This window comes from Xenopus laevis, chromosome 2L (genome assembly GCF_017654675.1).
Source record: "Xenopus laevis strain J_2021 chromosome 2L, Xenopus_laevis_v10.1, whole genome shotgun sequence".
Lineage (NCBI taxonomy): Eukaryota > Metazoa > Chordata > Amphibia > Anura > Pipidae > Xenopus > Xenopus laevis.
In genome coordinates, this window is record NC_054373.1 from 37,678,424 (window position 1) to 37,691,462 (window position 13,039).

General features: G+C 35.5%; 1 protein-coding gene across 2 annotated transcripts in view; it reads left to right on the top strand.

Moving 5' to 3' along the window:
• nlgn4x.L (neuroligin 4 X-linked L homeolog) overlaps positions 1 to 13,039 on the top strand; it is a 185,475-nt gene that overhangs the window by 151,783 nt on the left and 20,653 nt on the right. For both annotated transcript variants that reach the window (XM_018246159.2, XM_041581732.1), the window contains one exon: positions 9,180 to 9,365. In XM_018246159.2, coding sequence (XP_018101648.1) covers positions 9,180 to 9,365 — 186 coding nt within the window. The remainder of the gene's footprint in view (positions 1 to 9,179; positions 9,366 to 13,039) is intronic.

The window sequence follows — 13,039 nt, forward strand, 5'->3', positions numbered from 1 at the left end:
TCCCTACTCAGGGCTGTAACTATTAACACTGGGGAGGTATCCTCCACCATTTATTCTGTAGATGGTTCCCAGAACTTTAATGAAGAATACAGTTACATGTCTATCATAGTGATTTTTAACCCCTTGGCCAATTAATACTTATGACACTGCCACACTGCTTACACCAGGACACATGTCACATATTAGTAATGAATAAACAATTTAATTGTAAATTAACTCACTTTATTTACATTCTCCAAGACAACTTTTCCAATTACTGTCACCACACAAGTTTCCCCAACAAACCATATAACCAGCATAAGGTGTCCCAGGCTTCTGGGCCACAGCCTGGTGCCTACTGTACTTCCATGATTAGGCAAGTTTCTCCTGTTTCACTTCGCTGAAAAATTTGCGATTTCCCGCAAAATGGCAAAATATTCACAGAAAATCGTGAATTCGGAAACTTCACAAAAAATCATGAAATTCGAAAGTTTTCATGAAAAAATCATGACATTTGAACATTTTCATGAAAAAATTGTTCAATTCGGACGATCACAAAAAAAACTACCAATTCAAAAAATCGTGAAAATCGGAAATTGATGCCGTAAATGCGGAAATTCGCCACAAATTCATTCCAGGGGAATTTATTTGCCCATTGCTATCCATGATCCTTTCTTCTTTTCAGGAATGCTCTACCTTCTTACAGTCTTTCAGCACAAGGGTGAGCCTTGTGTTCGACGCCTACTATTTAACCTAGTCCCTCTTCCACTGGGTCCCTATCCGGGCAAGGTACTGTCGGGATACTGGTTTCTTCCTCTCTCTTGGTCCCTTCCTCTCTTGGAGCCTCAGCTGCTCGTCTCACTACCCTACCGCTAACTCTAACCAAGTACAGCAAGCTCCACAAACCCAACTTGCATCTCATTATCCTATCTACTATTTCTTGTTGGTACCTGGCTGTGGTATTGGGCTCCGGCTCCCCTGCATCATTCACTTGTTCTCCTTCTAAGCCAAAGAGAAGTGGCTAGCTAAACTCCCCCTTATATAGCCTCCCCTGGGGCAGTCCCCTTCCCAACAGCACAAACTGGAGAACACCATTTTTGGTCAACAGGTTGAATAAATGAAATCCTTTCTCAAAACCTAATATTACACAATGAGTTGAAGTTCAAATAAATACTTTCTTATTATGGCTTCAGTATGCCTTTTGAAAAACATACGAGAGGGTAATAGAAAAAAAGATGTGTATTTTTTTCTTTATTTTGTTTTTTTGCTGTAAACTTGGTTCAATGAATAATACTACAGATTTTATAAGAATGAAAACACTCCCACTACCATTCAAATCTTTTAAAATATTAACATTATATTTGGGAAATACATGAAATTCGAAATAGCTAAAGATACAGTACCTTTGCTTTTAGGATATATGAGGTAAAGAAAAACACACTGAGAATCCTGACAGGCTAATCTAGAAATATTACACTTGCAGTATGGATTTTGGTTCAAATCACTGATTCTTTGATTGACCTCTTTTCAACTAACTTCACGAAATAGTGTGCTGCTGCCTGTTAGCTTTTCATTGAGTCTGTTTTCTAGTCTGTGAGAGAAATAAGAAACTATCTAAAGGAGATTATGGATTTAAGCGCTGCTGGAGCTTACTATTCACAACTTATCTGTTCGCTACGCAACTGGTGTGTTCGCTGCCTACATGATGATCAGACACAGCACAGGTTGGTGCTTATGTACAGTATCTTCAGAAGGAAAGAACTTATTGTCAAGGTTATAGTAAAGAGAGAGGTCATGGCTGTTATCATAGCAGCACTATCCAAAACACACTACAGGGCTTTAGTGCAAAACTATATTCACAAATGTAATTGGACATGCTCTTTACACCTTTCAGCTACTGCCAGCATGCAGCTAGAGCTGCAAAGTTGTTGACTTCTTTCTCTAAAGCAGTTGTACAAGCAGATATTATATTAGATAACTTTAAGAAAATTACAAGATTGCTTAAATTATCTAAAACACTCTTGATCCAGGCACAGGACTGATTGCCTATTTGAACTCTGGAATTTTTTTGCAACTTGCGTTAACAAATAAAGGGGTGTTCTGCTGTAAAATCCCACCGAGCAAAATGGTGCTCAGCTCAAAGCTGTAGAGCATATTCTGCTAACTGATAAATCTTTCCTGTTTGATAAATGTGTCAGTTCATAAAATTGCCAAGTATCTGTCAAGGAAATTTTCCTGTCAGGAACCTATTTTGTTACCACGCTAAAATAATTCAGGATTTAGCGGGTTCGTTTCATGCTGAAGTTCTTATATTGTGTCAATTTTAAATATTCCTTGACTGCAGCCCGCTGTTGATCTGAAGCCTCGTTTGCAAACTGCAGTCACAATATAATCTAGTGCTGATTGCAGCAACATCTTAATAGCCGGTTAATGCAGTTGTGTATCTGCATAATTGTGTTTACTTATCATTTTACTTATATTTATTTGAATACTTAATTGAAATTCTGATACAACAATTTAGTTTTGGCCCCTGATGGCAAAAAAAAAAATACACTTTAATTGTTTTCTCTATAGCTAAAAATCTAGCCTGTTATTTTGGATAGCCAATGTTTTACAGTAAGTAGCATTTATTTTACAGTGATTTTTTTCTTACATAAACAATAAATATGAGAACACAGGTAATCTTTTTCGGCTCATAGAACTAGAGTTCTCGGCATAAAGTCAGTTAGTCTAAATTCCATGTTACTTGACTCAGCTGAGGTATGCCAAGTAGATCTAAAGAGAAGTAAGGTCTTCTGTGTTCATTTATTAATATATTTTTGCCTATGAGTCTGGTTGAGTACTATTTCTTACAATACAAGTATGTGATCCGTTATTTGAAAACCTCTTAAGCTCAGAATTAGGGAAAGGCCATCTCATACAGACTCCATTTAAATTAAATAATTGACACTTTTAAAAAATTCCTTTCTCTCTGTAATAATAAAACAGTACCTCGTACTAGATCCCAACTAATTGTTCCTTACTGGAGGTAGAACAATTCTATTTGGTTTAATTAATGTTTAAATGATATTTTAGTAGACTTAAATGGGTAGTAACTGCACTGCATTGCTCAGCTGAACTTTTTACATACAGTATAATAAAGGTTGAGGAATGCTGGGAGCTGTAGTCCATCAACATTAGGGATGTATTTTTAAAGAGTTGTTTCACCTTTAAGTTAACTTTTAGAATGTTATAGAATGACCAATTCTAGGCAACTTTTCAATTGGTCTTCATTATCTAACTTTTATAGTTTTTTCACTATTTGCTTTTTTCTTCTGACTCTTTCCAGCTTTAAAAGGGGTACTGCTGACCCCATCTAAAAACAAATGCTCTGTAAAGCTACACATTTTTTTGTTATTGCTACTTTTATTACTCATCTTTCTATTCAGGCCTCTCCTATTCATATTCCAATCTCTTATTCAAATCAATGTATGGTTGCTAGGGTAATTTGGACCCTAGCAACCAAATTGCTGAAATTCCAAGAGCTGCTGAATAAAAAGCTAAATAAGTAAAAAAACACAAATAATAAAAAAATGAAAAACAATTGCAAATTGTCTCAGAATATCACTCTCTATATCATATTGAAAGTTAACTCAACTGTGAACACCCCCTTTTAAGCAATATGGCATAATAAAACTTTTCCAAAACTTTTCCCCATATCTCCACAGCCAGTGACTACTTTAAAATGGAAAAAATCCTCCAATGAGAATTACAGCTGATCTGCAGTTAGGCCCATAAATCTTTGGACAGAGACAACTTTTTTCTAACATTGGTTCTGTACATTACCACAATGAATTTGAAATGAAACAACTCAGATGCAGTTGAACTGCAGACTTTCAGCTTTAATTCAGTGGGTTGAACAAAAAGATTGCATAAAAATGTGAAGAACTAAAGCTTTTTTTTAACACAATCACTTCATTTCAAGGGCTCATAAGTTATTGGACAATTAACTCAAAGTCTATTTCATGGGCAGGTGTTGGCAATTCCTTTGTTATGAAATTGCTTTAATATTAGAATTGGCAAAATCTAAAGTTTGGTACATCCTGAGAAAGAAAGAAAGCACCGGTGAACTCAGCAATGCAAAAAGACCTGGACGTCCACAGAAGGAACCTAGTACAGAGCCCTGTGGTATTCAGTTATTTCCAGGTCACATCCATGAAGGCTCAAGAAGACTGTGTCATAGCAAGATTATGCATATCTGCATGCATTTCTGTTACAATGCCCACTCCATAGGGCACGCAGATCCTTATTACTATCCAGCCTTGTTTGGTGGAGGATCATGAGCTAATGATAAGAACAATTTCAACCCATACAGGCTTCAGAATGCTCCTAGATACCTTGCAGGGCAGGTAAGTTATGCCCGCAGTGGCGGCAGTCCATCTCCATGAGTCATTCTACAGACCTTTCATTGATAAGGTGTATTGTTTATATTCCAGGATAAATACAGGTTCCTTAGTAGTAAAGAGACGGGGATCTACACTAGGTGATGCAATGTATCTGTAGTGTTATACATAGCTCGGGCATGTAGAATATTAGTGATGGGATTTTTCTTTCCCCAACTAAATCATCTTTTGCAGGTACCATGCTTTTGAGCTATTTCCAATAGTGCTCTTGTGGTTGGTACGCGGTTCAAACAGCTGTGCTGGTAAATAGTCAGAGTAAGACTATGGGGAAGTGTTACTCTAGTCTAGGTTACTATCTGCTTCTCTTTAAGTGAAGTTAGTTCTCACCTTTTACGTGGAATTGTCATGCTGGCTTCACATCAGTATCATTACACTAGTGTGAGTTCTGTCTCTAAAGAGTACTATTTCTTTTTCTTCTCGAAAGACATAGTTTACAGGTTTTCTATAAGGTCATTTTGGTCCACCTGTGGAGGTTTCCTTTTTCGGGGTTTTATAGGTATAGATTACACTCGTTTTTACTTATGTGGAACAATTACCCTCCCATTGGGAATATTAGCTTGCAAAGTCCCGGTAAGTATGACATGGAGTTGTCCAGTGAAAAGAGAAGATTGTATCATACTTAACGTGATCTTCCTTTCATGGACAACTTCATGTCATAGTTCCCATCCCTTTTTAGGTAGTTTCTAGAAGCTTATTATGAGACACCGGATTGTGGGGTGGGGTTGGACTTTTAAAGCTTTGGGGAGGGTCTTTCTGATGGGAGCACTGGGGCGGGGCTATCCCAGTAAGTATTACATGGAGTTGTCCATGCAAGGAAGATCACGGTAAGTATGATACAATCTTTCCTATTTGAGACCCTGAAATGAAGTGATTGTGTTAAAAAAAGGCTTTACTTCCTCACATTTTTGTTCAATCTTTTTGTTCAACCCACTGAATTAAAGCTGAAAGTCTGCAGTTCAACTGCATCTGAGTTGTTTTATTAAAAAATCATTGTGGTAATGTACAGAACTAAAATTAGAAAAAAAGTTTTCTCTGTCCAAAGATTTATGGACCTAATTGTATATCAATTTGGCTCCATGTTCTTTGACCCAGCACTAAACACATCTGTCATTTATCCCCATGTCTGATTCCAGTGTAATATAATGAAGAAAAAAAAATGACATAGTTATGCATGTGTAGAATGACAGCAAGACGCCGGACATGGTGCTGGAATTCAAGATTCTTATTTGTCAGATCTTTTGCATGTATATATAATTTTTAAATTAGTAGAATTCTCATTGGTGAATTTTCTTGCATCCATAATTATGTTTTTCGGCAATTTCTATAGAAAACTAGGGGTCACTGTGGGATGGTGTTATGGCTGGGTTTACATCCCTTTTAAATGAACAGTAACCAAAAATCATAACTGCAGAAATCTTGCTGAGACATCCTATTACAGGCATGGGACTAGTTATCCAGCATTCTCTAGACCTGGGGATTTCCAAAGGGGATGGATTTGGATCTCCATGAAAAACTAATGATCCAAATTATGGAAGGATTTCTGAAAAACCCCTTATCCAGAAATCCCCAGGACAAGCTTTCTGTAGTTATGATTTTTTAAAATCAAGCCTTTTGTCTGATTTAATAGAAGCAAGTTCATCTGAGGTAAGTCTTATTAATATATTAAATCACATAAAGACAGTTTGCAATATCAACTTTAAAATCAAACATGAATTTTAGTCCTACTGTATATTCATTTTTATTTAATTCATTCAAATTTGCATTATTTTATAGGCAATTTATAAAGCGACTGAGTCTGCTTTATTTGGTCTCCACAGGGATCACCTGAGAACAGGCGCTGGCAACTTGTAAAAGAAAATTGTATTAGCCCATTTAGCGCTGAGCAAAAGTTTCTTTTTTTTTATCATAATTTCTACTGTGAATAGATATTAAATGCACACAGAAAGCTATTCACAAAATCTACAAATGGGGAAGATTTTATTTAGGCCTTTAGCATTTAACATGAAGCGTGGATGGTATCTCATTTCTTTTAGTAGGAAAAGAGTGTGCAGGTGTCATCAGAATAAGAACAGGTTGGCTAGGATCACTGGATGACTTTTAGTTATATCTTTGGCATAGGATGCTATAGGAAAACTCTCTGTGAAAATAATGTGTAGATAAAGTAGGTATTCTGTACTGTGCTGGTAAAATGGGGCATATTTACCTTCTTTTAGCAACTTTATCAGGATTTGGGAATAGGAATATAGGAGCACCACTGAGTGTCATTATGGGGCTTGAGAAGGCCCTACACAGGACCTTAACTCATGGAATGGACAAAGCAGTAATATGTTGGTTTCAATATTCCATCATTTACTGCTTTAACCTTTTAATATTATACAACAAATCAAAAGCTATAAATCACTTTTCATCTTAAGCAAGACTTTAGATTATTTGTTTTATGCTGATGTTAGTGTTTTTTTTTGCTACATTAGGCAATTATTAAACTCTACTTGACATGTATTCCCTAACACAATTGTAGGTATCTGAGGTTAGTGTTAGTTAGTACAGATTAATTAATTATGAAAATAATAAACAGTGTAGGTGGACTAAACAGACCCCTTGTCAACCTCTCTATATATGATGATTTGGGAATGGTGGATACTGGGTCATCTCATAGGGTTGGCTTCATAAGATATGACTAGAATAGGCTTGTTGGTGTATTCAGTTCAACACAGTGCAACATGACACACCCATTATGCTTTTGAAGTAAAGGTTGTTCCTCTGCAACATGTTACACTATGATCTACTGTATATGTATTTGGACTCTAACCACATGTAAAGATTTAACTTGAGGCCATATTTCTAGAGCTATTGCCACATCAGTCTGCTGAAATACACAGGCCGATTTCAGGCCCAACCAAGGGCAGTAGCCTCTTCTTTCTCATCCAGACTATTGTGTCAACTCTGACATAAACACATTCAGCCTATTCTCTCGCAAAATGCAAAGTCTTGAGTTTGTTCACTAAAATCTGATGTGTGTGTTTTGACTTTTTTGTTGATTTATGGTGAAACATTTTTTGTATGTTAATCCTTAGAATACCTGTCCTAGCATGAAGAGGATGTTACTTTCTTTTGCATCCTGATTTTGCCATGTTCCTCATGGATGTATGAAATCCAGACATTTGTTATTTCACACTCCATAAAGCTTTACTGGGTCTTCCCCTTAATGTTGTAGAGTTCCTGTTCCATTTTTCTGATCTTGAAAATATTCAGCGGTATTGGATACACAGTGGGACATTGCCTGTCATTCATCTATTTAATTTTTAGCACTGGCCCATTTTATACAGGAATTTACAGATGTCGACAGCACCAGCCAAAGATTATGCAGTTTAAAATGCCTTTATTGAGACATGGGTTTCTGGCCCCAATTCACTTGGGTGAATTGGGGCCAGAAACCCATGTTTCAATAAAGGCATTTTAAACTGCATAATCTTTGGCTGGTGCTGTCGACATCTGTAAATTGTGAATAAACGGACGCATGGTGGAAACCGTTGGACGTGCATCAGGGCTTAAGAATTGGGAAGCATAGGTGCTGACTGAGAAATCCATTTTATACAGGAAGCCCAGTTTTTCCTTAGAGACATAAATTGTTGTTTGAGAAATTCTGGCAGCATCATTCGCAAGCAAGTGTCTTGGATGACATTTGTTCTTGTTGCTGCAACCTGGCTTCAGTCAGATGGAACCCAGGCAAGGATTTTCATACATTCTCTTTGCCTTTCAAGAGAATATTGAAGGTATTAAAATGATGTTTCTTCAAGTGCACTAACAATACAAGCAGTTCTACAAGAATGTAAAATATTCTTGAAGTACTTCTTCATTACTATTCCTTTATTCATCTTTATTGCTTACAGCTAATGATAGCTTGAGTAAACAGCAATGTAAACATTTTTTAATCAAATCAGTTTTGAAGACCAGTCATTTGCAGCTAGGATTATATTACCAAATCCAGATAACTTCCATCTGTTTAAAATAATCCCATTAGAATTCCCTCATCAGTTGAGCTGTTATAAATATGCAGAAAAGATAAATAACTTGAACGCATGGCTCTCCATGATAATTTGGATGCAATGACTGAGACATAATGTTAATTGTCGTAGCCAGCATGCTTACTGTGTTGTTAAGATGAAAAAGAAAAGCAAGGGAAATAAAACATCTCAGTTTTATTAAAGCTTTACCGAAGCAGTTACCTCACATATACAGTATATGCATTTTTTTAACAAATATTACCCAGAAATATTTAACCCTATTTTTTTAATATATTTTACTCTAAATATTTAACATACAACTTTTCCCATAGTGCTTCTTCTATATAATGATTAGCTAGTACTTATATTTATTTAAGATAAATCCATGATTGATGGCAAGCCTTAGTAATTTGTTTTATTTTTTAAATGTTTTTAGTAGCTACAAAGTATGGCACCTACAGAAAGGCCCCTAATCTATATAACTCCAAGTCCAAATTAGGTCTCATTCCTGTAGACATATTAATTGCATGATTTAATGGAAGTTCATTGCATGGTAACAAAATAAATAATGTGTTAATGCAATAATACTATATGTTCTCAGGTACATTTTGTAATGCTTTATTAGAAAGCACACCTCTATTAGTCCAACCTAGTCTGCCACACTTCAAAGGGTTAATGCTTTATCAGAAATTCACATATAAAGTACTCAGCAGGTGTGCATTTATTTATGTCAAATCTTTAACTACCTTTGCAGGTTTTTTGAGTACTGGGGATCAAGCTGCAAAAGGAAACTATGGGTTACTGGACCAAATACAAGCATTGCGGTGGATTGAGGAAAACATTGGAGCATTTGGAGGCGACCCAAAACGAGTAACTATATTTGGCTCAGGGGCCGGGGCATCCTGTGTAAGCCTACTGACATTGTCCCACTATTCTGAAGGTAATCTTATTAAAAGCTCTCAAAGAATATATAAAATGAGGATTTATAACATAAAAAAACATAAAAAAAACCTGATTAATTTTTTTAAATAATGTCTTTTTACCTTTTTTCACTTCTTCTGGTATAGTATAGCTATTAAAATAAAATTCAATGTGATTTTGAAATATACTTGAACTAACGATGCTTTATATATTATATTTCATAAAATGCATACATTGCTCATCATAAGGCTTTCCGGCATTGCATTTGTCATGTTCTACATTTAAATGGATAAAGTGCACAGTGGCATAACTTGATTTTCTCAGGCTCCCCTGCAATGTAATTTTTTACGGCCCATTCCACATGTCATTTCCACCACCCCCATGCCCACAAGCACATGGATTATCAGATGGCACAAGTGCTAGCAGGAAGTAGAGTTTAGGGGTAATGCAGATCCTTTCCAGGCTCTCTGGTTATACACCTGGTGATTCAGTTCTGTACCAAGTAGTAAGTAAGACACTAATGCAGCACTTAAATGCAAAAAGGTACTCTTTTTATTCCTAATATCAGACAATTTGGAAATACCTGCTTCAAGTCAATACCTGGTTGTAATTACTTTCTCTGATTCAGATATAGTTTAAATACTACTCAGTTGAACAAAACCATGTTAAATCACGACAGACCCTATAAGGGTCATTTAAAAAAAAAATTAAAAAAAATTAGGGGCAATGAAAATGAATTAGGGGTTGATGAAAGGAGAGTTGGAGAGCAAGTGCATTAGATATTCAGTGAGCATTAAAAGATCAGATCAAGTAATAAAAAGTAAAGCTTAAAGATGAAATATTACAGAAATAGTATACATATTATGGGCATATGAAATATTAAATATGAAGGGGCAAATTTACTTAAGGTCGTATAAATAACCCTCGATATTCGACTGTCGAAGTTAAATCCTTAGACTTTGAATGATTAAGCGCTATTCGTTCGATCGATTTGTTCGAACGATTAAATCCTTCAACTCATTCGATTCGAAGGATTTTAATCCATCGATCGAACGATTTTTGTTCGACCAAAAAAAGCTACCAAAGCCTATGGGGACCTTCCCCATAGGCTAACATTGACTTCGGTAGCTTTTAGGTGGCGAACTAGGGGGTCGAAGTTTTTTCTTAAAGAGACAGTACTTCAACTATGAATGGTCAAATAGTCTAACGATTTTTAGTTTGAATCGTTCGATTCAAAGTCGAAGGTCAAGGTCGAAGTAGCCCATTCGATGGTCGAAGTAGCCAAAAAAAACATTCGAGATTCAAAGTTTTTTTCCTCTATTCCTTCACTCGAGCTAAGTAAATGGGCCCCGAAGTATATTCAAATATTACTCCTATCATGTGTAGTATACTGCAGTACCAAACTTCCAAAACCTCTATATTGAATATAGAAAAAGGGATTTCTAAAAACAAAGCCACTTTTACTTTTAACCAATTTAAAGTACACCTGATTGCCAAAGGATACAACCAGAATTCAGTTTTTAGAACTAGGCTTAGAAATAAAATGCACTCTGTAAGTTATTTCAGCATCAGCAAATAAAGTAAAGGATTCGGCTAATGTTTTTATGGATATGTGACATCACCATCGCTTGCTGGAACTGCATTGTATTTTTTAAATATAAATGCCATGAGTCTTCTAAATTTTATGTTTGTTCAGTATCATATAATATATAATAGCATATTATTATTCAAATTCTATGACCCGCACAGACTGCTAAATTTGAGTAGCGCTCAAAAAGTTTTACGTGCAGAAGCAACAATGCATATAAATTCACTAAATTATCAATCATGAAAAGTCTAATTGTAAAAATGTGTTTGTGCGTGTAAGAAGATGGGGAAAGGGTGAAAAAGCATCCTATGAGTTTCTTGTTCCCCACTTCTGCTCACTGGTTAGGATCAGGTAAATGGAACAGAAGCTCAAGATAGTTCTTAGTATTTGGCAACTGCTCTGCCCTTCCATACAAAAGATTTATATATATATAAAAAGTTTGAACTCTCATAGCGTTCTCAAGCGAAGGGCCAGATTCAATTCAGTGAGAAAAAGTTATCTCATGGTTTATCACATGAAAACTCATGGACAAGATTCAATTTAAGAGAAAAAACTTTTCTCCATAGACTTCAATTGAGTTTTCATGTGATAAACAGTGAGATATGTTTTTCTAAATTGAATTGCACCTCAAATTGAATCTTGTTTTCACGTGATGAACCTTTTTTCTCACTAAATTAAATCTGGCCCAAGGTGTAGAAAATTATTTCACGATGGGGGTTTAAGTCTGATCTTAATTGCAGGAATAGTATTTGTAGGTGTAACAATGAGAATACCTTGTCAACAATTTTATAATAAGAGCTCAAGCTTTCAAACTATATTCATGTATAATTCAAGATGGCAATAAGGGATTTTACAACCCTTAAAGGGCATGTAAAGGCAAAAATCCCCAATCCCAATCCCATAGGTTTCTTTTTTTAATGAAAAAGAAACCTATCTCCAATATACTTTAATTAAAAAATGTGTAACGTTTTTATAAGAAACCTGACTGTATGCAGTGAAATTCTCCTTTCATTTACTGCTGTGGATAGGAATTGTCCCTAACTGCTCTGCAGGGAAATAATCATACTTATGAACAGCAGGGGGAGCCCCTGCCTTACTTCTCAGCCATGCAGACCTCAAGCAGCTTTGTTTATGACGATCCCTAAGCAGCCCAGACCACACTGAGCATGTGCACAGTCTTAGTCTTGCAAAGATGTTTAACAAAGTTACAAGATGGTGACCCCCCTATAACCAAATTTGAAAGCATAAATTATTTGTTTAATTAGGCTTGTGGTGCAGTAAGTTCATGTTTATATTTAGTATACAAAATACAGCATTTCTAGCCTTATTCTATTTTAGACTTTACATGTCTACAGTGCTACGCAATATGTTGGCGCTATATAAATACATGTTAATAATAATAATAATGTCCTTTAAACCATATCCTTCACAGCAGATGATTATAAATGCTTTTAGAATGCTGAAAATTCTAGCAGTAATAGGGCGGTATTGCAGGGATAATTACTGGGATACAGACTTCTTGGTACCTATAAGCAAACTGTGCCAATTGAGGATACTTGTATTACAAATATTATTCCAAATAGAATAATATGCAAAAGAATGTACTTGCCATTTACAGGGATAATTGAATGGTTAATGCAAAAGTGAAAATTATATGGGGGCTGAATTATTATATATTGAACAGAGGGATCCTGAAGGGTCCTCTGCAGTTTGATATTTTTACCATTTATCAAAAGTTTCCTGATTGTGAAGGATATTTTTCTGACAGTCAGGAAAGTTTTGAATGAATAGACACATTTATCAAAGTTGAAACCTATGTCAGTTATACAGAGAGTTTTGATTTAAATAGTTGGTCACTATTCTGCTATATGAGGTGAAGAGATACAGGGAGAAAGAATAACAACAACTTGATTCAATGGTACACAAACTATTAAGTGTAAAGGCTTGGTAAATGTTTATTAAATAGTAATATCACTATATGCCACATGAAATATCATGTAATGATTGAAGAAAGGTGGATAACTCAGAATTATACACTCAAGGAATGATATATCTTTATGGAAGGATATGTCTTGGAAAAAAAATCTTTATAATATAAATGTGCA